Source organism: Lacerta agilis, chromosome 2 (assembly GCF_009819535.1).
Source record: "Lacerta agilis isolate rLacAgi1 chromosome 2, rLacAgi1.pri, whole genome shotgun sequence".
Classification (NCBI taxonomy): Eukaryota; Metazoa; Chordata; class Lepidosauria; order Squamata; family Lacertidae; genus Lacerta; species Lacerta agilis.
The window spans coordinates 10,221,590-10,248,772 of record NC_046313.1 but is presented as its reverse complement, the minus strand read 5'-3'; the positions used below and the strand labels follow the sequence as shown (position 1 = coordinate 10,248,772).

Sequence of the window (27,183 nt, the reverse complement as noted above, 5' to 3'; positions counted from 1 at the left end):
GTGGGGCTCAGCAGCCCAGTTATGTCACCCCTTGCCTGCAGAGCTGGCAGCCTCTCACCCTTTTTCAAGCACCTTCCCTTGTGGAGTGTTCCTTCAGCCTCCTCTCCCCTCTCCAGTTGCTGACCCTGGTCTTTGAGCTGCCTCTCCCCAGGCCCCAAAGACAGATCCCTCCTCACACTGCCCCACAGGGGCCTGGGAAGCACCTCCTGGCCAGCCCTGGGGGCACCATTCTCCTGCAGAGCTTGTAGCCAGGGCTGCTGCAACAAACAGCTATGGAAGCCTTTGGGAGGTAGAGATGTGAGAAAGCATCAGAGGAGGGAGGGAAGGAAAGAGGGACAGAGGTTAGTGTTGCCCACGGCACCCATCATTCAAGGCACCCCAGGGTGCCACAGCACACTGGTTGAAAACCACTGGTTTAAGGACAAAAGGCACTTGAGGAGAATGTGAAGAAGGAACATTGAGTGGTACCGCTAGGAGCAGAGTCCCCATGCCTGAGGTTCCCCTCCTTTGCCTTTAAAACTGGGGTCAGCAATTTTTTTCAGCAGGGGGCCGGTCCACTGTCCCTCAGACCTTGTTGGGGGGGGCGGACTATATTTTGAAGAAAAAAAATAATGAACAAATTCCTATGCCCCACAAAAAACCCAGAGATGCATTTTAAATAAAAGGACACATTCTACTCATGTAAAAACACGCTGATTCCTGGACCATCCGCGGGCCAGATTTAGAAGACGATTGGGTTGGATTCGGCCCCCAGGCCTTAGTTTGCCTACCCATGTTTTAAATGCACTTCCATTTCAGTGAAGAAATATCCACTGAGAATCAAAGGAAGGGCAGTGGTGTCACTGTTTCTAAACTGGTTTCACACAAGAAACTTTTGAGGCTAATTGAGACTGTCAACAGATTTCAGGCTTGGCTTGTGTAGTGTGTTTTTAACACACGCATTAGAGTTTTCTAAGTGTTCACACTAGTGAACCAAGGGCAACTGGTAGTCGGCAGGCAGTACAAGGGCAACTGTTTCATATGACCAAAGCCTCAAGCTGGGTTTTCAGAAGAAACTGGTTCTTCATTTTGGCATCAAAAAAAAGAACCTCCCGTCACCATGAAACAATGAATGCAGTACCACGCAAGCTGGATTCTTTTGCAAACCGGACCTTGCATCTTACCACTAAACTCTCTTGACTGATACTTGCCCTACCAGAAGCCGCTTAAAGGAGGATAGAAGGTCTCGCTAACTTGTAGTCCAAGGAAATGGAAGAGGTTTAATGGAAGGCGGGGGCCAGTTTAGGAGGTGGTGGGGGGAGAGAAATCCACAAGCAGGCTAAGCTCCAAAGCTGCATACTAACTGGGAGATGAAAGAGCTAGAGGCCTTCTGAAGTACGTGCTGTCTCGATGATTAATGGGGGTGAGGGAAGGGTGAGGCCCAGCCCCTAGTAAACTACAAGATGGCAAAGTGATTCTAAGAACAACAGAGCAGTGTTCATGGAGAAAAGCTAGTCTGCCTACGCCAAGAAAATCTCCCGGTGCTGTTTTTAAAAAGCCTCTTTATTTCCAGTATCAAAACAGTACATTAAAATAGATGCCAAGAGCCAAGCAATCATTAAAAATAAACCATCGGTGACGTGTAGCGTGCAGCGAAAACATTGCTCACTGCTGCAGCAGCGAGGTTGCGAGCTGGTTCTCCCAAGATGCATTCAGTAGCTGCGCCTGATGGCAAGACAATAGCCCTCAGAGGCAGCCGTTCACTTGCCCGGGAACTACAACAAGCAGGTGATTTCAATATTGGAGCTGGATCACAGGAGATTTTTGATTTTTATTTTTTTTAAGATGTAGGTGTGGAATTTCAAGAGTTATCTTTTATGTTAGGCATGCATTGGGAGATGCTTATTGTCAAAGATTTAGTGGATTCTGGAGATATGGGCTCTCTGCAACAGGGTTTCTTGGAGTGTGCTTCCCTGGTAGCTCTAGGTTCTTACCTAGGGGTGGTAACACCCTGGCAAGGGATGAAAGAAGAAGGAGGAACATACATCTTGCCTATTCTTGCTGCTGCATCAGCACCACAATTCTGTCAGAAAATATTTTGATGAGGCTTAGACAATAGCAGCATACGGCAATGGCTTTTCAAACTATGATCTATGGTACCTGGGGTTCATCAGTGGCTCAATGGGATTTCTCAGTCAGAAGATCAGTACTGATGGGCAAACTTTCTTGGAGAAACAGCTTGACTACTACTGCCAATCGTCTCCTGGGCTGGACCCCTTCACAGGAGTTCCGAGTCTACTCTTGGTTCACATGGGGCCATAGTGAGGACCCACCAGTGCCAATGGGCACTAGCCACCAGGACTACTGTGGTTGGTAAATGGTCATTTGTGTTTGCCTGTAGAAAGATAATTGGACCTTAAAAGATCCCTGCTATTAGGGCAAGGTGTCTGCTGTTCACCCTGTGAAGTGCTAAACTTTTGGAATGGAATAGGCAAATAACTGGACTTGGAAATATCCGCACTTAGGCTACAATTCTACACCTACTCTTCTAGGAGTAAACCCTATTGAACTCACCAAGAATTGCTTCTGAGTTGACTGGTACAGGGTGGCAAGGTTAGTTCAAGCCTTTCACTTTGTGAAATGAACGCCTGAAAACCAGAGCAACTATTATCAACCTGATTTCTCCCCTTTTCCGAGAGGATCGTGAGGCCAACAGCTGCTGAACAACTGAGACCCACACTGCCTTCCTTTGCAATATCATTCACAAAACCCTCTTTACAAAACGGATGTTTAAAATTGCAGTGCGTGGACTACCTTAGGTTTGGTTTGAAGGCAGCCATAGCTTTGAGTGAATTATCAACTTTGCAGCATCCAGCAGCAGCCCCTCCCCCACCAATGAATGTCCCATACAGTTAAATAAATGGGAGGTAATGGGTGGGCAGATAGGAGTGGTGGGCGGTTGGAGGGGGGGTTGGGGGAGAGAAATGCTGTTGGTTGCACTTAGAGGTGTTTTTTTTTTCTTTTTTAATGAGATAATAGGACTGTAGCAATTTCCCCTGCTTGGTTTCCATGGCAGAGAGAGCCCTCACAGATGCATAAGATTTACAGGTCCCTGAGAATCTCCCTGAGGCACAGGATGTGTTGCTAAATCTGTGTAAATGGGATGTGAGTTGGACAGCCCAAGCTGGTGATGATTGGGGATTTCGGCAACACAGCTGTAGTCCAGGTTTGCCGAGGAACAGTCAGGGAAGTTGAAGAGTGAGTCAGCCTCGGGCATATTTCCCAGGTAATTTTCTTCCACTTCACTTGGACTCCCTTGCAGAACTGGAGGTCCATAATGATGACTGTCTCCTTGCAGAGAAAGGGGGCCATACTCCAAGGAGATGGACGTTAAGGGGCTGTCAAAGAGAGGGTCTGTATAACTATATACCCCTCCCTGGGCCTTGCTACATGAACTTGGTGTGGCCGTATCATGCTCAGCCTCCATTGGACTGAAATAGTCACTCACTTGAGGACTTTTGCTCGGGGACTTCCCAATGGTCCCCTTGACCCTGCTGTCTTTCTTATACTTCATCCTTCTGTTCTGGAACCAGATCTTGATTTGCCTCTCAGAGAGCCTCAGAAGCCGGGCCATTTCCAGCCTGCGTGGCCGGCAGAGGTATCTATTAAAATGGAACTCTTTCTCCAGTTCCACCAGCTGCGTTTGGGTGTAGGCTGTGCGGACTCTCTTGGATGAGGAGAGACTTGGTGGTGAGGAGCTGGGGTCTAAATGAAGAAAATGAAAAAAGTCAATTCAGCTTGATTCTTAATGACTTTGCCAGGAATAGATGTCTTGCCTCACAAAATATTGTACCTGGGAGATTAATAATAATAATAATAATAATAATAATAATAATAATAATAATAATGTATAGCGTACATCAGAGGTGAGGAACTTGTGGTCCTCCTGATGTTGCTGGACTACAAGTCCCAACGTCTCTATCATTCACCTTGCAGGCTGAGGCTGATGGGAGTTGGAGTCTGGTGACATCTGGAAGGCCACAGATTCTCTACCACAATGTACAAGCATGCATGTTATGTGCTGCTCAAACTCAGAGAGATGTTAGAGCTGAACCAAAACAACTCACAGATTCTGGCAAATGTGTTCAGTTGTGTTGCCCTTTTTTTGGTGGTCCCGCCCTCACTTCCACAAGGCACCTGGCAAGAAATGTTGGCTTATTTTACCCTCAGTGAGTGACATCACACAATGCAATCTGATTGACTGGATAGTATTGAATGTTACATCATCCTGGTAATTGTGTAATCTGTGACTGAGTTGGATCACTGATGTAATTCATACAAGATGGAAGAAAAGGCAGAGGTCAGGGGGGTAAAAGTGCCACCCTCACCCCACACCCCACACCCCACACCCCACAAAAACTCAAGAGAAATAATGGTAATTTAACTGGAAAATGTGAGTATTTATGTTCCCCCATAATTGCTAGTTTCCACTAAAAAAATGGAAACTGGAGAATATTTGGTTCAGCTCAGTAACATTCTGCATTCTTTGAAAGTCAGTTTGGAGGGTCTTGTTTTTCCATTTGCAAAGAATGGAAATGTTCTGATCCATTTTATTCTATGCTATGCTATTATGTTGGTCTATCTATTTTTCTCTACGTCCAGGTGAAGAATAATATGTCTTTCTATATATGTCTATATCCTTCCTACGCTAATGGATTAATCTAAATGAAAACTTAATGTTTATTTAATAAGACATATGGCTATTCTCATAATACTGGGAGGTTGGGTTGGTAAAGGACCTATAAAGAATATATTAGAGCAACTTCTAAAAGAAAAATTATATCTAATTCTTGCAGAATTCCTCAAGTGGAAGCCTAGTGCTCCTATTATCCCAATATAAGATGGGATATTGTTGTTGTTCAGTCGTTCAGTCGTGTCCGACTCTTCGTGACCCCGTGGATATAAACATAAGCAAATAAAAAGTATAGAAGTACTTTGTAAGTTATTGTCCAGAAAAAGCTCTGAAGACACATGCTGTGGTTCAACCGGTAAAGTTAGAGTGTCTGGCCTTAAGCAGGTCTGGACAGGAGACCACTAGAGAACCCTCCATAATGTGTGCCTTGGAGGAAGGACATGGTATAAATTAAAGTACTGTGTGGCATACGCTAAAGTACTGCATGTGAACACTTATTTGAAAGTGCAAGGAAAGCTATAGCCTAGATCCATGGTAGCCAATGATGTGCGTTCCAGATGCTGCTGTTTGGCTGCATCTCCCATCATCCCTGACCATTGCTGTCTGGGACTGGTGGGAGTCCGTCAACCTCCGGAGGGCACCATGTTGGCTACCATTGGACTAGATGCACACTGGAAGCAAGCATGGAAGAGGACAGATAAAACAAGGTACCTGAAGATGGAAGGTTGTTCTTCTGCTTGCTGCTGTGTCTTGTTTCTTTCATCCAAGGGAAGACTTGTTTTGGTAAATGGCTATCATGTGCCTTGCTAGTGCCATTGGTAACCAATGGAGGCTGTTGTAATCTTGAGGTCTGATCATTGGTGTTCCCTAGAGAAGCCTGTTCGGTGCCTTTTTGGCCTTTTGGAGACCTTGTGGGTGTTTCTGACTCCTGGTGTACCAGTGGAGCTGGAAATTGTTGCTGACTAAAGGAATCCCTTCTAACGGGATCTTGGTACAAACTGCTTTCTGAGGAATCCTGGTCATCTTCATGAAGAGCTTTTTGCATTTCCTGTTGTCTGACTGAAGGGGCAGGGAAGGAGACTGATACCTTGAAATGAATGTGAAAGGAATCCAGACAGAGCTCCAGTTATTACCACCGAGGAAGGCTCCTCCTCACCCATGTGTCCCAAAAGCTAAAGAGAAACATCCGAAGTAAACATGCCCACATCTCAAAGCAAGAACATTTACCGACCATTCTGGCCTCTGTCCAGAAAAAGGAACCCACCAAAAAAGAGAGAGAGCAAGAATCATGAACTTTAAACAAAGACAGTCTTTTGAGTTTCAACATGTTTCAACTATTTTGCTCTCGGAAATTATCGTCCGCAAACATTGTCAAGTATACACCAGATATTTAATGTCTGTATTTGCCGGAGTTGATTTTAATATTTGACAGCATTTAACTGCTGGTACATAGTGGTTTTAGTGCTTGACAGTATTTGATAAGTGAAACACCAAAGCAAAAATATTTAGAGAAATATTTACCAGCGGTCGCTACTGTCAGTCATATGGATAAGATCAAATATTTGTTGTTCAATATGGACAGGTCTGTGATGTTTAATACAGCTAAAGGCCATGATATGGCTTCCATCAAGATCTAACTTTCAGCTTTTTATGTATGTTATATTTATCGTATAGGCTGAGTTTTATTTTTATGTATAATTTTATATATCATTTATGTTAATATGTTTCTGTTTGGTTGCCTTATTAATGAATTTGAAAACTGACACACAGTTATAACAAAATAGAAAATTCTTTCCAGTAGCACCTTAGAGACTGAGTTTGTTCTTGGTATGAGCTTTCGTGTGCATGCACACTTCTTCAGATACACTGAAACAGAAGTCACCAGATCCTTAAATATAGTGAGGGAGTGGGGAGGGGTATTACTCAGAAGGGTGGTGGGAATGGGTGATCAGCTGATAGGTGTGGAAAACCTGTTGACGACTCTTGCACACAAGCTCATACCAAGAACAAACTCAGTTGGTCTCTAAGGTGCTACTGGAAAGAATTTTCTATTTTGTTTTGACTATGGCAGACCAACACGGCTACCCACCTGTAACTGACACACAGTTATGTCTGGCTTTATATTGTGTTTGAGCATAATATACCTAACTAGTAGCTAGAATGATACATAATTATTGAACAAGTGGGGCATACAACAAGATTATATACCTGAAGGAGCATCTCCACCCCCATTGTTCAGCCCGGACACTGAGATCCAGCGCTGAGGGCCTTCTGGTGGTTCCCTCGTTGCGAGAAGTGAGGTTACAGGGAACCAGGCAGAGGGCCTTCTCAGTAGTGGCGCCCACCCTGTGGAATGCCCTCCTGTCAGATGTCAAGGAAATAAGCAGCTATCCTATTTTTAAAAGACATCTGAAGGCAGCCCCTGTTTAGGGAAGTTTTTAATATTTAATGCTGTATTGTTTTAAACACTCGATTGGGAGCCGCCCAGAGTGGCTGGGGGAAACTCAGCCAGATGGGCGGGGTATTATTTATTATTATTATTATTATTATTACTACTACTACTACAGTGTAAAGTGCTCCAGTTCAGTCTCCTGGCCAACACACCATGCATTCTCTCAGAATCCTCCATAAAATTCTCTTTCCCCCCCCCTCCAGTTTTCTGGAGCCCTCCCAGACCTTCTGTGGCCATTGAGCATGCTCATTCCTGAATAGGCTGTTTGGGGGCTCCTTTTCCTTAGGAGTCCCCCCCCACACACACACATGATCCCACTTCTGAAAACCTTGGAGTTTCCTCTGAGCATGGCATTATCTCTCTCTTGTGTATAGGCGATGTCATTATGTCTACATAAGAATAGATGCTAGGAGAATAAGTCTTAGTATTTATTATTATATATGATAGTATTTGATAGTTGGAAGTTATGAGATTATATTGCAGTTTACTGTCAAAGTCAAAACAAATCAAGAGATGCCACTAAACCCTCAGCTCTCATATTTGGAGAGGAAGATTCCACATTCGGAGCTGAGATTCCAGTTTAAAATTTGAACAACATTTGACGTTCAGGGGATTTTGAATATTAATTTCAATCCCAAGCTTGTTCTGTCACCTTTATTAATGATGGTGAAAAGCAAGGAAGCTAAAATGATGCCAATGAGGAGATCAGAGAGTATTAACTGGGAGAGGGGAGGGAGGACTCCTTGGTGTTTGTTGGTTTGTGCATAAATGATAATTATTTAATAAGCAGCATTTGGGTGAGGGAGAGTATAATTTGGAGATGAGCTTCCAAACCCTTACACTAATAATAACCTTTATCCATCACCAATCCAGTGTACATGTATGTGCATATATACACATGGATGCATTCTTCCGCTGGGTATAAGGAGAAACATCTCCTCTCTGTAGTAGCCACGTGTACAGATGACAACTCTATTTAATGGGTCCTCTATTTAAAAGCTGTCTGGTCCAAGTGTGGTTTAAAGGTAAAGAACCATAATAAGAACACAGTGCCGCCTGATGCTGACTATAAGGACAAATATATTCCCTTCATTTTGGGCAGATAATCTCTCCAAAGCACAGAGGAGGTGATGGATACAATGCTAAGCCTTAGCTGTGTTGGGGTGGGGTGGAGGAGTACACAGTAGCCCTACAGCAATTCTGTATCCAGAAATTGTACAACAGGGGATAAGTATCTGCTGCTGTAAGAGCAATGGAAGTGGGTGGTAGCAGCAAAAAAAAATCAGAAGCAGTAGTGCGGGGTTTCAACACACTTATAAAGAAGCAAGTGCTACCGTATTAAATACAGTGGGACATATTTCTGAGTCAATGCGCATCACATTGCGGTTCCATTATCTTTAAATTAAGTTACTCAGGCCTGCAATCTGGTACACACTCACCTGAGAGCAAGGGCTACTGAATTTAACAGGGCTTGATTCCGATTAGCCATGTAGAGAAGTACGTTGTCACTGTATTAAATAACTTGAGCAATTTTTTTTAAAAAAAAAACTAATACAATATATAAGTATTAGTGCCAATTGCCCTAATGTCTGCCCGCCACCTTGTTTCGTTACATTCATTTCCAGATTGCTGGAGGTCAGGAAAAGGTTTCACTTCTTACTGATTTTGATATAGTATTGCTTGCCTGCTTTCCTTATATCTCTGTATAAGAGCTAGGCATGGGTAGCAAACTAAGGCCCAGGGGCGGATCTGGCCCAATCGCCTTCTAAATCCGGTCAATGGACGGTCCTGGGAATCGCGTGTTTTTATATGAGTAGAATGTGTCCTTTTATTTAAAATGGCACCTCTGGGTATTTGTGGGGCATAGGAATTTGTCATTATTTTTTTCAAAAATATGGGTCTGGCCCCCCCCACAAGTCTGAGGGACAGTGAACTGGCCCCCTGCTGAAAAAGTTTGCTGACCCCCTGAGCTAGATGCCTACTGTTCTTTTTTATATTGAAAAGTTGAAAATAATCAAGGGAAGTATCCTAAACATTTCCCTGAGCAAGTCTCTCTATGGCACTGCTCTGTGGTCTGCTTTGAAATATCAAAACTTGAGTGTAGGGAAGGAAGGGCTTTACCTGTATTTGAAGTTCGTGCCACTTAAAATGCCTTCCCTGAGTCTGCTCACCATACATCCCCCAGTCCTACCCAGAGATTTGTAAGCCTAGGTCTGAATCCCATTGAAATGCATCTTGTCACAGCTTGCAACATTGTCCACAACACCTTCTGCCAGCCCTTTGGTGATCCATCTCAAATAATCCTACACAGAGAGAAAGAGTGCTGCTCATTGCTTCTGTTATTGTGTTCCTCAGGAACCCTGGAATCAATTCCTTTACTCGTTCATTACTGAAGAAGTGCTACATCTAATTTCAGTGAAAATGAAGGATTTGCCCTAAAGCACAGGTGGGGGACCTTCAGCCATGTTGCCGGACTCCAACTCCCATGAACCCCTGTCTGCATGGACAGGGATGATGGGAGCTGTAGTCCAACACCATCTCAAGGGTCACAAATTCTCCACCCATGTCCTGAAGCCTGATAGCTACCGGTACTTCACATCTTACACAGGGGCTCATCCATGTTTACCAATAAGTGTACACGTGACAAAGGGATAGCTTCATTCGGTAGAGGATGAATTCTTACCTCAGGGTCATGGGTTCAAGCCCTACCATTGGGCAAAAGATTTTCTGCATTGCAGGGAGGTGGACCTAAATGACCCTCATGGTCCCTTCCAACTCTACAATTCTATGATTTAATGAAGGAACTGTAGGCCATCATGGTTCCCTGAAAAGGTATCTGCCTGGTACATTTGCACATGTATTGTCACATTCACATTTCTAAGAGAAAGGTAAAGGGGCCACTGACCATTAGGTCCAGTCGTGGACAACTTTGGGGTTGCAGCACTCATCTTGCTTTACTGGCCGAGGAGCCAGTGTTTGTCTGAAGACAGCTTCCGGGTCATGTGGCCAGCATGACTACGCCGTTTACCTTCCCGCCAGAGCGGGTACCTATTTTATCTACTTTAAAGTTCATGCTTTCGAAACTGCTAAGTTGGCATGAGGCAGGGACCGAGCAACCGGAGCTCACCCTGTCGCGGGGATTCGACCCTTCCGATAGGCAAGCCCTAGGCTCTATGGCCACCCGCGTCCCTCTCACATTTCTAAACATATGCTCAAAACATTTTAGGTGCACATCTAAAAATATAAAGGTGAAGTGGTTTTGGGAGGCAAGTCATAGTACCATCGGTGACAAAAAATCTGTTTAGCTTCCAATGAGGATTGGACCATGGATTTGTGGGAAAGCAATGACTAATCAAAGGCAGGTGGTGTGTCTGTATAATCCCACTAGCATAGGAAATGCTGCATGGCAGCAGAACGGTGATTGCACTTCAGAGAGGTCCTGTATTTCATAATTGCTATTGATGCCTAAGTTAGAAGTAATGGCTTGTTTCATGTACAAAAAAAAAACAGTACTGGAATTATTGTGGAATAAATATTTGGCTGGCCATCAATACGGTATCTATTTATATTAAATTTACCCAGTTGCAAATAGAGGAGAATAAGCGCGCAGCTTTCCTAACATCTCTCTCTCTCCCCCCCCCCCCCACTCAGTGACCTGAAGAGTAAAGGTTCTACAGTATATAAGTTCCGCAGTGGGGAGTTTTTATTTTAAATGAAGCAATAGTCTCCTGCAAGAGACAAGCAGAGTCTATTGGGAAAATCATTGGCCTGTAGAAATGGTGGCAGGCATACAAAAGAGCTCAGAAAGGTGTATTGGATTTAGCAAGAGCAATGGGAGCTAATGATATTAAGTTGGCTGGTAACGCTATGTGAACAGCTGTAACCTCACTGATGGAAATGAATGGGCCATCGATACGCTGTCCTCAGACAAATTCATAGGCAGAGCAGTGTGTACTGTGCACTGGGGGGTGGGGTGGGGGTGGGGTGGGAATCTGCAACAAGGTAAACCCAATTTTGCTCCAAGGAAAACTGTGTTCTGAAGCCTGCTTTCCTTTTATTTATTTATTTATTATTTATTTAGCAGTAATTTATTTGATTTTAAATAAAGGGGAGGGGCACAGAACTATGCAATATTAAAGCCAGGTCCTGATCCTATCAGCTGCCTCTCCTAGCTTTCACCCAGCGTTGCTTACTCAGTTTCAGTCCTATTCACCACAGTCAGGACTGATAGAAACATGGTTTGTTTCTAAAAACGAAAGCAGAGACTCTCAGCAGATTGCATTCTGCACTCGTTTCTGTGCTTTTGTTAACTAGCAGAATACAATACTCACGAGTCTTGCACACAAGCCTGACTGACTGCTGGAGTCCATGGGGGTTTTTTAAAACCACATGTGGATAAATGAGTTTACATAACTGCGTTTTGCCCATCATGATCGCGAACAGTGTGTAAGAACCTGAGCTTTTTAAATGGCACAGGTCAACTAAATGTGCCTCGACCTATGTATATTGCATCTTAGAGGACAGAGGCTGTATGAAAGTTGTGTGTAATAGCTGATTTATGATAGCACATTGCTTACTTATGAGGGGTGGCGAAAAGTAGTTGTGACTAAGGCACCATTATAAGGACTGACAAACTTGAATCTCATTTATACAGTTTGACTTTTACTGGCTTGCACTAGAATAATTGCATTTATGTTTATATGTGTGATATAGATCTAGATAATGCTATTTTTCTAGAACTCACCATGAATGCCTCCCTGTTCTCTTATAATGGCAATGGCGCCCACTTGAGAGGTGCCAGAACTGACTTCCAGTGAAAAAAAGCCCTGGAGATAGATATGATAGATAGATAGATTAGATAGATAGATAGATAGATAGATAGATAGATAGATAGATAGATAGATAGATGATAGATAGATAGACAGATAGAGTCTAGCATGTTCTAGGTGAATAATATTCTCATCACAATATATTCATTAGCTATTGCACTTAGGATGGGGGAGCACTTAAAGTTGTGGGCCCTTAGCAGATATTTCAAAAAACCCAACTAAAAGGTTATCATTCACTTGGAAAAAAAAATGTTTATCTTTAGAAACATACAGGGAAAACTATGTATTTTTTTCTGCCAGTATAAAGTAAACCTGCTTCCCTGTTGCAAAGTTCTGGCCAGTGAGTGCAAAGTTTGTCAAGACAGCTGACAACGCACTTGGCAATTAAAAAAAGAAAAGTTTTACAGTGTTTAAATGTAATACTATTTTATTCAAAACATTTATAACATCAAGGCTGCAATCCTACAGACTCTATTTAGGAGTCTGGCCTGCTAAACTGAATGTGGTTTACTTCTAGTAGACATGCTGTAATGGCAATTATTAAAAGATATTTAAAATTCATTGCATTGATGTTTTTCCTGTCCCTCACTGACTTTACAGGGGTCACTGGCATAGCCTCCCATTCCAAAATGTTGGACAAGAAGGAGACAGGCCTGCCTGGGTGTCACACCTGATTCAAGAGGACTTAAGTTCCAAGTATAATGTTAACCAGGACCCTGAAGAAGTGTGCATGCACACGAAAGCTCATACCAACTAACAAATGTAGTTGGTCTCTAAGGCGCTACTGGAAGGAATTTTTTTAATTTTTTGAATTTTTATTTTGTTTCGACTACGGCGACCAAACACGGCCACCTACCTGTAAGGAAAACAGTGGTAGCCTTAAGGACTGTCCATCATAAAGCCAGCCACAGCCTTAAACTCTGTCCTCTCCTAGCTGTGTTGTGCTCTTTATTAGCCAATACAAAAACCCCCCTTTTCAATACAACTTTCCTGCCATTGCTCCATTGCCATATTTTATGGAAGGGACCTAAGGCGGGGGTTGTTGTTGTTTGCTACACTGGGTGGGACTTTTGTCACTACTTTGAGAAGGTCCAGTTTTGTTTCGCTTTGTTTTTCTCGGTTTAAAAAACAGCCAAGAAATCTGGATCAAAATCTTATTCAACCCTCCAAGCAGTAGCATTCTGATCCTGCTCAATCTTGATGTGGAGTGGGTGGGGGACCTTGCCATAGCTTACTCATGGATATGGACACCCTCCAAACTGCTCAGAAGTAGTCACCATATTCTATTTAATGATCTCTTTAGTGGATCTACTAAGAAGTGCTGGGCATTTAAAAATAACATGATTCAAATTAAAGTCTCTGTTTTTCAAAAAAATCCGAAGTGGATTAAAAACCAACACCCTCCCAACCTCCTCACATTGTCCTCCTAAAATTAATTGTGGATGGAGCTGTTAATGGTAAATATATGTAATGGCTCTGCAGTTAATCATTCTGCTACTTCTATGTCATGTTCTCTCAAGTTTCAGGACAGGGAAGCAGAACTTGTAATTCTGAGGTCAGTATTGCCTGGAATTGAGCCATCGGCTGTATTTATTTCTTAAAGTCACATGATCCACCCAAATCTATCTGTTCAGCGGTCTGTATTCAATACCCAGGTAGATGTCTCTGGAAACTCAGAAGCAAGGCATGATGGCAGACGTGGCTCAACCCTCTCGTTTGTTCCCACTACTGATAGCCACAGACAGACTTCCTCTTGAGATGGCAGGCAACTTTTAGCTACCACACCTGCCCTCCAAGAACTTGTCTAATCTTTCTGAAAAGCCAACTGAGCTATATGGCCATCGCACCATCATGTGGCAGTGAGTTCCACATGTTAATAGGAAATTGCGGGGAAGAAGTAGCCAGGACACCAAGTGTCCAGCTTCAAAACCTCCCCCTTTTCGGACCCCTGAAACAGCTACCCCCCGTGGCCCTTGCCTTCAAAAAAACCCCATCATGCTTTTGATTTCAGGGAACACATTTTTTATCATCTTCATCCCTGCACGAAATTCCAGGCTACCAGTGAAATGATCGGGAAGATCCATACATTTTAATGTATGCAGCAATTTTCTTTCCTCCCACCCCCCCCCCCCTTACAGAAACACACTGTTTTGAGAAATATTTGCATTTCTGCTGCTGGAAGCTGATTGGGTTTTTTTTAATGTGTTTGTTTGTTGTTTTGTTTTGCTTTTTGCAAATTATAGAGACAGGCTAATTTTTAAAAACTAAACGACTTCATTTTAGTTGCCTTTTTGAAACTATTTCGGCAGGGTGGGGTGGTCTCCTTCTTGCTTATAAGCGCACGGTCTAAAACTTATTTTCGTGTCTGTGTCGACTTTTGCTGGGCATCCGGACAGTTAGGTGAGGATTTAAAATAAGGTATTGTACATAGGGTATTATTACCCACCCACCTACGCGGCTCCTCTCTTCACTCACCGATCCAGGCTGCCATTCCAAATCCTTTCTTTACACGGAAGCGTTCGTTACAGAATCCAGTTCATCTCACTTCCCTATCTCACTACTCAGAGCGCTAACAAAACTTAGGTTAATGGGAATGCGTGGGAAATACCTATTCTTTTTTTTTTAAGAAGATATTTTGTTTTAATGAAACACAGGCTTTTACTTTGGTTTGGTTTTCCTGTTCTATTGTTGATGAGTTTTAGCTCTAGAACTTTGCCAGCAAACTGATAAGCATTTTTGGGAGGACGATGGTGAGATCTACATGGCATCGATAGAACTGCTCGGTGGTTTTATGTATTCGCATAAACGCAAGAAGCTTTTGCTAAGAGGTCGTGTGTGTGTGTGGACGCACGTGTTAGCATACCCTTAGCGGTATCTGGTACCGAGTCACCACAAGCATCTATCCACTCAGTCATCCCCACCCCCCACTACTAATCTCGTGGCCAACGGTGGTGGGGGGGGCACAATCCAAACCAAGTATTGAAGCTGGAAGGCTGCGTTGCCAGAAATCAACGCTGGTTTCTAGGAGGCTAAGCGCGTTTAATTCTGATCTGGGCTGTGGCCTTTCTGTTTAGGAACCGAGTTAATTTTGTTGAGATGACTGCCCCGATGCTAAACTTGGAAGTAAAAGTCCCACTGATAACTGTGCAAAAAGGGCCTTACTTCCGAGCATGTTTTAAGGTGGTGGGTGACTGACAGCTGCCCATCATTCAAATGGATCGGATGACCCAACTCCTGAGAAGCAGGCTGTATGAATTTGCACTTGGATGTAGGGTCCGTTGAAATCAAGGCTGCAATCAAGCTTTAGACACGAGTCCCGTTGGAATCCACAGGACCGTTAGTTTCCGAGCAAATGTACGGAAGGAGGCCAGCGCTGAAGTCGCAGGTTAATTTAGCTGTGGACGAAATTAAGGAAATGCCACCGAACTGACGCACTGAAGGTTGGGGGATGTAGTTCTGGCCTAAAATTCAGGTCCTTTTAAAAATTTTTCCTCTAGAGAAGTTTCAACGGGACTTGCTTACAAACGGTTTCAAACGTAGTTATATCTGTGTTAAGACTGCCTCCTTCTTTACCCCCCCCAAACCAAAATATATGATTATAAAGGAGACATTTTTTTCTTTTCTTTTTGGGTACTGCGGGTAATTCATGCTATTTTGAACCTTGGTTTTGAGGGGGATAACCCCCCCCCCTGGTTCTCTGCAGCATAAGCCACGCGATAAAACAAAACAGAAACACAAACACAAACTTTCGCTCTCTGGGAAATTAGCATGATATTATCAGTCCCATAATGCTTTATCCTGTAGACAAATATGGGCATCCCACAGCCCCATACAGTAGGCAATGGGCTCCTCGTTTATCTATTTATTATTTAGCTATTTCGGTCCATTCATTTCAAGAGAAAGCTCTAGGCTTGGGGGTACTTGGCAGGCAAGTCACGTTATGCAAATCTAGGCTTGATGATTCTGCAGTATCCCTTAAAAAAAATAACCAAAAAAAACACGCCACCACTATTGCTTGTATATTTAACGATTTTTTAAAGGGGGGGGGGTTCGTGTCAACAGCATTTAGGGTGGAAGGGTAAGGGAGGCAGAACCAATAATGCAATGTCTCCCCCCCCCCGAGAAGAAAGGAGTCCTAATTTATCTGAGATTTAACATGACGCGAGTTAGAACCGGCTCCTTCCATGTTCGCCTCGCAGACCCCCGCCCCAATCCAGATTAGCAACAAAGAAAGATGGGGAGGGGGGAAAGGAGGGTGATGAAAGTGGTGGGGTTGGGGTTCTTTTTGTGCTTCTAAGCCCCTCTTCTCCTTTTGTCTGAAGACCCTCGTGTGGGCGCGCTCCGTGTTGTTACAGATACACACATGCACATACTAAATGCAAATATTATACATTATTATATGTGCCTGTTACGCAACCCCCACGCGCACCTACACAAATATATAATATATTTATATATAGTCTCTATAACCAATTAGATCCCTGATTTCTGCTCATCTAAAAGCAAATCGGGGTGTTGGTTTTTTTTTTTAAAGGTTCAATTATAAACGATTTTGCACTAGAGAAGATGAGAGAGAGAGAGAGGAGAGAGAGAGAGAGAGAGAGAGAGAGAGAGAGAGAAGCATTTGGAATAGTCACACTTGTCAAGTGAGACCATCTTTTAGCTCTCAGAAGCAGCAAATCCATGTGAACTCTGGGTGAACCAAGATTGAAGCAATAAATCATCGCTACAAAAGCCGGCTGCTGCATACGAGTTCCAGACCCCTTACCTTTAACGCTTTCACGGGCGAAGACTGAAAAGCAGAGCTACAAAAGTTCACATCTCTGCGCGTAGCCTAAACAAGGAGGGGGGAGGGGGGACTGTGCATCTAGGGGGCTAGGCGGGGTAGGAGGCTTTTTTTTAGGGGGGAGGGGGTCGCTGTTGAAGAGTAGGGGTGGCATTGGCTTAATAGTAGCAGATTATGCTGCTTTGAGTGGTGGTTAGGAGCGGTGGGGTAAGGAGGGGAGGGCTTGGTGCTCGGAAGGGAGACGGGGACGTAATCGAACGTCATTCAACAAAGACAAGGGACGAGAAAGAATCGGATGGGGATGCGGGGCGGGGGGAGGGAAGGCGAGAAGAGGCCGATTAAGGGAAAGGAAACCGGACAGCATACGTGAATCTAGGGGAGGGGAGGGAGATTGCACCATTTCCCCACCCCATTTTTTATTTTATTTTTAAAAATGGAAATGCGTGGAGAAACTTGAGTGATCAATGGGCCCATTCATTTGGAGACGTTCGCAGGGCATCAAGGCCGCCATCCCTATGCGCTGGGAGCGAGCACGGCTGATTCCTGAGGACTTACTTTCCGAGGAAACGCCTCGTTTTGTCCGTGCAACACCCACACACCCACACCACGAATTGTAGAACAGTTTCGTGTTGGGGGGGGGGGTTTGAATCTATTCCGGAGAAGAGCCTGGCTGATGCCTCAACTCACAAGACTTCCCTTATATATCATAGGCGATCTTGTGCATAAGTTCCCCACTCAAAAAAAAAAAAAAACCAGCTCACACACACACCAAGTGACTCCCTCTTTGAACTAACGCACAGCTAGAAGATATTGGGGTGAGGGTGGTGTGGGAGAAAAATTTTCACACACATGCAGCGCACACACATCTCTATAGTTGACAATCTATTATGACAAACATATATGGATCTAGTTTATGTTAATCGCCATGCCCTTCCTCTAGAATTTAACTGTAAGTTATGGACCCCGGAACTAGAATTCACATGGCTTGCTAATGGGTTTTAGGTATTAGCAGTTCTACGATGCATACAATGCACGTTGGTCTCTGTAGCTGTCTTAGATTTATGGCTCTTTTGCCTTCTGTAGCTGTAAACAAGGGGGGGGGGGAGAGAAGAGAAAGAGAGAGAAAGGAAAAGGAATCCCAGCCCCTGTGCAATTTAGCACCTCCAAGGAGCCGTTTCTTTCGCTTTCTTCCTTTATTTAAAGAAATACCCCAGGTTGTGGGAAGGAGTTTTGACTCCGTCTGCAACTTTCCTCCTCCCTCACCCCCCCCCCACTAAAATGCTCGTCTGTTGGGCTTCATTATGTTCTTACGTTCCCCTTGCCCACGCTTCCATCAAGGGGGACAAGGCACTGAAACCCACTTAGAAAGTCATAATGGTCGTAATAAAGACTTCGCTGCAAACGGGGTTTCGACTCCTACACGACGGCGATGAAGGATGATTGTGGGTTCAGGTTCTACCGGGAGGGAGGGAGGGAGGGAGGGGCGGGGGGGTGAGGAGCGGTTGTTAGAGAGGAAAGTTTCGGGGAGGGTTGGAAGAAGAAGACCCCCCCCTTAAAACACATAACAACAACAACTACTGCAACAATAACAACAAGCCGACCCTGCAAACTCTAACAAAGGAACAATGAAGCTTCCCATCTCATGGTGTTTGGGGTGGGGTGGTGGAGTTAAGAATGTAACTTTGTATTTAAACCGCCCCCCTCCCTTCCCAATTCATTTCTGTTGGATGTCTTCCACAGGACCCGAAACCACGAAGATCTCGCTTAGTTTGGCTGGGAAAGGAGGAGGAGGAGAAGAAGAAGAAGCGAAGAAGAAGAAGAACGCCGTGTGTGTACCCAAAGGAAAAAATATATACTGGGGTGTCTCTGTCGAAAGGTAAAATGGCCATATACATAACGCAGTTATCTAGGTGACGGGAAAGGTGCTTTGCTGAAACCTTTTCCCGTAGCTTCAGTTTCGCGCCTGCGTTTTTTTCCAGGGTTGCAAGAAGGTTGACCAAGCATGGTCGATCCGTTGGACAGAGGAACAAAATAAGGACGCATATATTGAAACGATTTCATTGATGAGTATATTGTTTTGTGTAATGCATTGTTGTTGTTGTTGTTGAGACGGGCCCGGGGTGGAGAGAAGATCCAGGAGGGTCTAAATGAAGAAGAAATTAGTAGGGAATTGATTGTGTTTGCTTGGAGACGCTTGCGAAGGTTTTCTCAGTCTTTGGGTGTGCTGTTGATAATCTAGCAACGGGGTGAAAACGTTCTCTGGGAAGAAGAAGCCAAAGTTCGCAAGCTGATAAAGAAAAAGAAGGGGGATTAACCGGCCTGCTCCCTTCCGCGGGGTTTATTAGCCTTCCGCACTCGCGTACCAACCGTCTCCAGCAAATTTATATTTAGCCAGGCCTCTAATGTATGTTTCAGCTGCGAGAAAAACGATCAAATCCTTTTCATCGATGTGTAACTTCGCTTTAACTTGGATTTAAAACATCCTTTAGCCTCCGCTTACATTTAGAAGTGCGTGGGTTGTGGTGTTTTTTTTTAATCGCTCTTCCATCCTATCCTCACTTCCAAATTAACTTATAGGGTTTTTTTGTTTTGTTTTTTTGAGCGGGAAGGCAGAGTTATGAGGCATTTGATCGAAGCGATTTACATCAACCGGACCGCTTGGCGGTATTGCCAGGATCTTATCTGAGATCTGATCTTTAACACGACCAACGCAATATTGTTTGCGTTCCCGTCCGGAGATTGTTTCCTTATCATAATCGCTTATTGACAAGAAGCGGAATTAGTTTTCATTTATGTTTAACACATTTATTTATTTTTAATTTTATTTTAAAGGGGGGGGGGTACGTAATGATTTCTAGAGATAGTGCGATTCATGTCAAAGGAGTTCGTTCGCTAGCCAAAGTTATGTCTTTGTCACATAATGTATGCCAGATAATTGCAGGAGTGCATCATGAACACAAGCTTTAAAGTACTAAAGGGAAGGAAGGAAGGAGAGAGAAAGAAGAGAGAGAGAGAGAGAGAGAAGAGAGAGAGAGAAGAGAAGGAAGGAAAAAAAGGAAGGAAGGAAGGAACCATGCCGTCCAATTCTGTGCATCTTTACTGGCAAGAAAGTCCCACTAAGTTCCCTGGAGCTTACTGACTCCCAAGTATAAGATACTTTGCTGCCTTCCTATATTTTTTCTTTTTCTTTTTCTTTTTTAAATTCTGTACTTCATCCTTCTTCCAAGTAACTAGTTACTCTTTTTTTAAGTTAAACTCAGGAGCCCAGAAACCTGGATTTCAAATAATGGCAAAAATTAAAATGCCCTTTGCAGTATATATTTATGTTAAAGAGAGGGGGTAGTCAGGCCCTTCCTCATTTCTAGAAGTTGAGGGAGGTGGTCGGTGTGGTTTTTCGATGAAATGCAATATTTTCAAAAACTGAAATGCCCTATTGGCTGATCTGTACCTGCTGATCGCAGGGATGCTGCCCGTTCTGGCGGTGCTCTGATCCAGAAACGGACTGAAACATAAATCGTGTAAGCAAAAGTCTCCTTTCCGAGTGTCCTAAAAGAAGGGCGGTCTAACTTCAACCTGGCACAGTGGCACACACCCCCTCACGCGAATCCCCGCGCCCCAACGACGTATTTAACATTTACAAATTTAAGAGCGCATTTTCAAGATCACTTAAAGCAGATTAAATATGCCTGAGTGAGTCGGACCCTGCACGCTCCCTTTGTAAAACCTTGTAAAATACCTCGCTGGGCCAGGAGGATCCTAGGAAAAAAATTAAGTAGATCGTGTAAGTCAGCCCACCTCAAACAGACCACTCTGTTTTGGGATATTCATAAAATACACTTTACAGATTAACGGCGCGATCCTAGGCTTGTTTACTCCGAAGTAAGCCCTGCTGTGTTCTCCTAACTTGCTTCCAGGAAAGTGGGCGTCGGACAGCAGTTGCTATCTATCTATCTATCTATCTATCTATCTATCTATCTATCTATCTATCTATCCCAAAACAGAGTAAAACAAACAAACAATTACTGAACCAAAAATAAGAAAAACGGGGTCTGGGGCTAGGCTGGTTATTCCAGTCACTTGAAACGAGTCTGCATTGCTTGGAACGCTCGCTTTGAGAATAATAAAATATTTAAAACTCCAAGTCAACCTTTTTCCTATTTATTGCCGTGTATAATTCAACATTATCGCGTATTAATAAGCCAATAATGATAATCTCTATAGGAAAAGCATGCTAGCTGGGCCGCTTTTATGGCCGCCCTTATCCTTTCTAATGACCTTTGGCTCAGCAGAGTAATAACTCATTACGGAATGAGCAATTGTCTGGAGTGCCTTAAATACCTCGCGATCTCTCTCTCTCTCTCTCCCTCCCCCTCTACACGCCGGACACTTCCAAGAAGAGGTACTGTGTGTGAGAGTGTATGATGGAATCGTCTTCCCTGTCTTGAGACAGCTTGGAGGGAAAGGAAGAGGAGGAAGGGCCACAAAGAGAGTCTTCTTCAGTTCCCTGTGCAGCTGTGCCATAGAAGAAGCCAGAGGACTTCTTGGTGATAAAGGTGCTGTTCACCTGGTTTTTCCAGATCTTGTCATTTTATGCTTCCCTGGCTCTTTTGGCAACAGCAACCCCCAAGTAGCAGCACCCACTGTTGACAAACAAACAAACAAATAGTGCTACCGTCATGACAATGGCCTATGATCAAGCCTCAAACTTCCATTGTGAAGTGAGTCGCTATCCTGCAAACACACACTCATCTTCCTAGTGTATAACATGCATTTGGGAAGACAGGCCCATGTCCATTGTCCATGTATGTAGAATTGTGACTCACTTCGCAATGGTGTTCTGAAGATGGATGCGATAAAGATCACAGGCTGTTGAGATGAAGGTACCGGTAGTAGTGGCAGAACAACAATACTACTCCAAGCAAAATATTCTTTCTCAGTCTCGCCTTCATCTTTATCGTATCATATCATATCATATCATACCATATCAATGTGTGTGTGTGTGTGTGTGTACACACACACATATGTATATATAATACACACACACACACACACACACACACACATATATATATTAAAGCAGCAATGCTGGAATTTGAACCCGAGTTCATCCACTCCAGTTGGAAGAGGCTGAGTCAGGCAAGGTAGCTATGCAGAATAAAAGGGTTGGGGGGTGGTGTATGCAGAGAAGGGATTTATTGTAAAGTTATAGGATGTAGGCCTACTTCATTGCCTTCCCCTCATTTGTATAGGTGTAAAAAAAAAACCTGAGCTTTTAAGGAAATTAAATCCAATTGCCTTTTAAGATATGCAAAACTGAAATGTGCTTTTCTTTTCTTTTCTTTTAACTCCTTGTTGAAAGATGTTACTCTTTTGAAAGATGAAGTATTTTAAAAGTATATTAAAGACAAATTGAAAAGCAAAACATAGTCTTAGTAGTGTTCTTCTCTCCCCCCCCCATCCCTTTCAGGATTTCAGATCTCAATCCTATGTACACACCCAAAACAGAGAGACCTGAGCTCAGGCCTTATAGATTTGCCTTAAACGCTTTGAATGCAGACATGATTTCCTAGGGAAATCAAAGTGATTTGCTTAGGTGAGGCCATGAGTTCTCCCCCCCCTTTTTTGGAAAACATTTATTTTGTATAAAAACAGTAAAAGAAATAGCCTCCCCAACTGCCCACCCGCTACATATCACCAAAGTCCCCCCCCCCCCCCTTATTTTACAGGAAGTTAAATACAAACATTTTTAAATATCTGATCTGCATAGAAGCCGATATTGATTAAAAACCTATGCTATTCTCTCTAATCCGAATGAAAGCAAATAGGAAAAACATGGGGTCTGTGTATGACTAGGTGGCTATTGCCCCCATGGTAACCTGAACACCAGTGTCCCTCAGACTTGGTGACTAAAAGTATTGGGACTGAAAGACCCTGCTAAAATGGGGATGCATGGATTGTTAAGCTGTAAGTAATCACAATATGTTCCTGCCCACCTAGCAGTTCAAAAGCACATCAAAGTGCAAGTAGAAAATAGGTACCGCTCCACAGAAGGTAACGGCGTTTCCGTGCACTGCTCTGGTTCGCCTAATTGGTGCTTAGTCATGCTGGCCACATGACCCGAAAAACTGTCTGCAGACAACGCCAGCTCCCTCGGTCTATAGAGCGAGATGAGCGCTGCAACCCCAAGTCGTTTGTGACTGGACTTCACTGTCAGGGGTCCCTTTACCTTTTTAATCACATATGTAAGGCTGTAGAACTATTTACTGCTTACACAGTGGCAGATGTTAAAGGAGGTCCCTTAACATGCAACCCCCACACCTTATATTATTATTTTTAGTGGAGTTAACTCTTTTGCTACTACGTACTGGATAGGAATGGATACAGATGCATAAACCCATAGAGGAATAGTTAAATTGCCAGTTTATAAACAGTGGGTCAATAGTGGGTGGGTAGAGTGGCCTTCTCAGTGACATAGGGATTTTTGACTCCAGCACCTAAGAAATTTGCCCTCTGTGTCATTCCAGTGTTTTCATGCAGTACGCATTAGTCCCAGAGAATGGCCGAACAGAAGATCACTGCACAAATCAGGTCAAGCTGGTGAAACTGGACTAAGCTTTCAAGCATCCACACATACAGTCCATCTTTTGATCAAATGAGAATCAGATAAGCAGAATGAAAATGAGTCTCACGTCCATTTTTTAGACACTATTAGGGTCCATAGTATTTTTTTATTTATTTTAGGTGTAACATGGAATAACGTTTAAGTGTACATTATAAAGCATGGTAGAATTCAGCAAACGTGTGTTGTCAAAGGAAATCCATCAGGCATCTTTAATTCACCGGAGCTCTTCGGACCGGATAGGGGGGCAAACTTGGGTTTGCTGCTGTGATAAATGAGCAAACCATGATCCCTGGATGTATTAGATTCATTGAAAGCATGCAAATGCCAGTTCTCAGTTGGATGTTGCCAATGAACACACCAGTTTGGCAAAACAATGCAAATATTTCAATGTTTTAGGAAAATAAGGCTTGCCCATAAGTAATAACAATATTTCATCGACCAGAGAATCTGATACCCACACAATCTTCACTCTATTTGCACAGCAATTCAGCACAATGGTTTTCATCCAGCACCCGCAGAGTGTGGCCACACTGGCCTTGCCAGAAACTGAAACTCAGCCAGTGATTATGTGCTGCTCTCATTGTGGCTGAGGAACAGTGAGCCACAAACACAACCCAACTTGTGTGCATGCGATTTCAGTTTCTGTGAACTCCACACCACAACCACTTGGATATTTTCCACAACTGAAGCAAAAGTTTCAGAAGACACCCTTAAAGAAAAAGACTGACACTAGACATGAAGGCTGGAGAGGATCTACTAGCCTAAAGCATGTAGGTCTTTCATGATCATTTTGGTAAAGTCAAACCTGCTAACAACTGCACAGGCAGAAATGTAGGCTAGATGGTCATTCTGGTGCATGGACTCTATAAGCTATTTGACTTCATAGTTCCTGCAAATGATTGATGTATCTGGTCTGTGTGAGTTTTCAACAACTACAATCCTCCCAAAGACATACATCAGTAGTGTTAATGAAAGGAGGGCATACTTAAATATACCACATGCAGAAATGGTCGTTCAGCTGCTCTGAAATGTTCACAGCATACCCACATCACACATCATCCCATTTCACCACCCGCTGAAGTGCCATGCGCCTGGTGCTGAGATCTCGCTGTTCAATCCCACTGTTTTTTTTTCGAATTCAACAGGGTTGTAAATTCTCTGCCAAGTTCATTCAAGTTTATTCTCTTAGCTGTAGCCATAACAACAACAATAATACAAGGAACGATGCACAGATAAAGGGGTGTACAAAGCAGATTGTACCACATCCATTTCACATTGCACCCTTTTGATACGGATGACTTAAATTTTAATACAAAATGAACTTGTAGCCAATCTTTCCCTAGGGTTAGCAATCATATATACAAAAGTAGAAACGTTATGTATGTAGACAACTCTTAATCATTACCCCAAAAATGCCTGTTTCAGGATGACTGACCCGTACTGAATCTTCTGCTTCATATCCAAGTGACCATCTACAGCTCCAGGTTTACTTATAAAGTAATTATTTAGAAGTATTCCTCATTGAGAAGGTCAGTTCTGTAGTTGAGTTCCCAGGCCAATCTTTTGAGTGATGTAAGCTCCCATCCAGGAGCCTCATCCTCCCCCAGCCCCACCCCAAGTCAAGGATCCAAGGTTGCAAACGAATGTCTTGGTAGAAGTGCTGCCCTTGTGATACACACAGATGTTTTACAACAAAATATGACCAATATCAAACATTATTTAGCCTCACCTGCTTAGCTGCTATTGGGACATTTTGTCAAATACTGTCACACATCCCAAGATTGGTAGAAGGGTGCATGCAAAAGATCACACTTAAAAAAATTAGATTCATTCATGCAGAATGATTCCATCTTGGGTTCCCACAAATTCTAATGGAGACTTACTCCATCCATAAACATTCAAAAAGCAGGGAGGAGAGACACCACCACAACAATACTTTGGCAAAACAGAACAAGAAAGTGAATTTGAGTGGGTTACAGGATAGCAAACGCACACTAAGTGATTCTGAATTAGTCTCTTCTCTGAAACTATATGCTAAAAGTTCATATTTTAGTATCCTGACAGTCATTTTCACATATAGATAAACTATATACACCGATACACATATACATACATCTTTGACATCCTAGGCATTTAGAAAACACACTGTAGAAGCAGATGTGTAAAAACAACAGAACTGGTAATACATAACTGTATTGATCACATCCCGCCGAGGCTAGGAAATGTCAAGAACCAATTTCTAAGGATCAACATATTCTGTTCAACTGAAGTTACTTTTAATCAAAGGGCACTGAGGCCTTTTCGCATCACACCCATGGGGAAAATACCAGTGTCTGTTGGTTCAGCAGCTTAAAGAATTGCAGTGCAGGTAAATATTTTCTGAGGCCAATAAGCAAAACAAAGGATATCTAACACTGCCCAGGATCGTGTGTAATCGAACACTTTTCAAGCACCAAAGCCATTGCAACTTTATACAGGGCACTGCTTGGTTAATATCAGCATGTTAATTTGCTAGCTTGCTATGGTCATACGTCAACCCTCTTCAAGAAACTATGGTGGCAGCATTGAAAAGTACAGGACAGGGAGCCCCTATTCATTCTGATTTATTGGTGACAAAACAAATTCATTAGGGCTCGATCATCAAAGAGCCTACATCTTAAAAAGCTGGCTAAGGTGTAGAGCTTTTAAAGGCCCACTCTGTCAAAGAGAAATGAAAGGAAATTGGCATGAAGAGAATCAGCTATTCACCCTGAGATGTGGGTTGTGTTTTCATTCTTTGCATGCTAAATATCACAACTACTTGGTTTGTGGCAGTATATAAAAAAAACAGCACTTCTGCATTGGGAAAGCTATCCCTGTGGGTGGCTTTCAACACAGACAGTGGTTTTCCAAGCAATGGATGCAGTTCAGGTCCTTTCAAATCCATTGGAGCTTTGGCTTCTGCGGAAAGTGGGGTTGTGCCCAATATCACCACAAGTTTTGTACACCTGTCTTGCCTGAGATCAACCAGAAGGTTGATTTCCCATCAGGTGTATGCCAGTACTCAGTTGGATTGACAGAGGAGGACCGTGGTGTGTGTGTGGTGTACTTTGCCATATCCATAGACTCTAAACCCCTAGAACAATAATGTAGAAAGGAGGTGTGGAATTTCAAAATAAAATGAGAACTAACAAGTACCAAACATCCTCTAGTCTCCAAGCGCATAGCAAGGGGGCGTAGGGGGCGGGTCGCCCCAAGTTCCATAATGGAGGGGGTGACAAATTATCAAGGAAAAATTACTGCCCTACTAGGGCGGTTCATTAAAAAACTTTTTTTAAAAAAAATACCTGCTCCAAAGGTCTTGTCTTACTATACTAGGAATTATATAGCTATATATGAAATTTCATGCATATCAGTTAATATCTTGACCCTCCTCCACCAAAATAGCTGTTTACTTGGCTGTTTTCCTGTCGTGAAATTTCAGTAAGGAGCACTTACTGTTCCCAACCCTAACCCTGTGGAAAGCCATCTAATTAGACTTTAATTTGATTTTGAGATGTTTTTAGGAGGTAATTTAATTATTGTTTGATTTTATACCAATGTTATGTATCTGGTGTTAGCCACCCTGAGCCCGACTTCGGCCGGGGAGGGTGGGATATAAATAAAAGTTTTTTATTATTGTTACTTGTTATTATTCCTTTATAAGAAAATATGAAATAACGTAAAACCATTTTTGCAGGGGGGGGGAATCAATGGGGGGGTTGACAAGAAATTTTCCGCACCGGGTACCACCTGACCTTCCTACGCCTCTGCTAGTCTCATATTTTGGATTGAAAGCAGCAA

At 43.2% G+C, this 27,183-nt stretch overlaps 1 protein-coding gene across 7 annotated transcripts in view; it reads right to left on the bottom strand.

The window, feature by feature from the left end:
- Nucleotides 1-27,183, bottom strand: part of LOC117040643 (homeobox protein Hox-D3-like) — a 163,611-nt gene that overhangs the window by 31,762 nt on the left and 104,666 nt on the right. For 3 of the 7 annotated variants that reach the window (XR_004425884.1, XR_004425885.1, XR_004425886.1), the window contains exons 1-2: nt 5,384-5,991; nt 3,488-3,744 (exon numbers count right to left, since the gene is read on the bottom strand). The exons of 1 other annotated variant lie outside the window; for it this stretch is intronic. Coding sequence is in view for 3 of the 6 variants with exons in the window: in XM_033138531.1 (XP_032994422.1) it covers nt 3,065-3,744; nt 5,384-5,717 (1,014 nt within the window). In the remaining 3 variants the exon portion in view is untranslated. Of the gene's footprint in view, nt 1-1,524; nt 3,745-5,383; nt 5,992-24,766; nt 24,956-27,183 lie in introns of those variants that run through there. 3 more of the 7 variants (XM_033138531.1, XM_033138532.1, XM_033138533.1) reach the window with 3 other exon arrangements.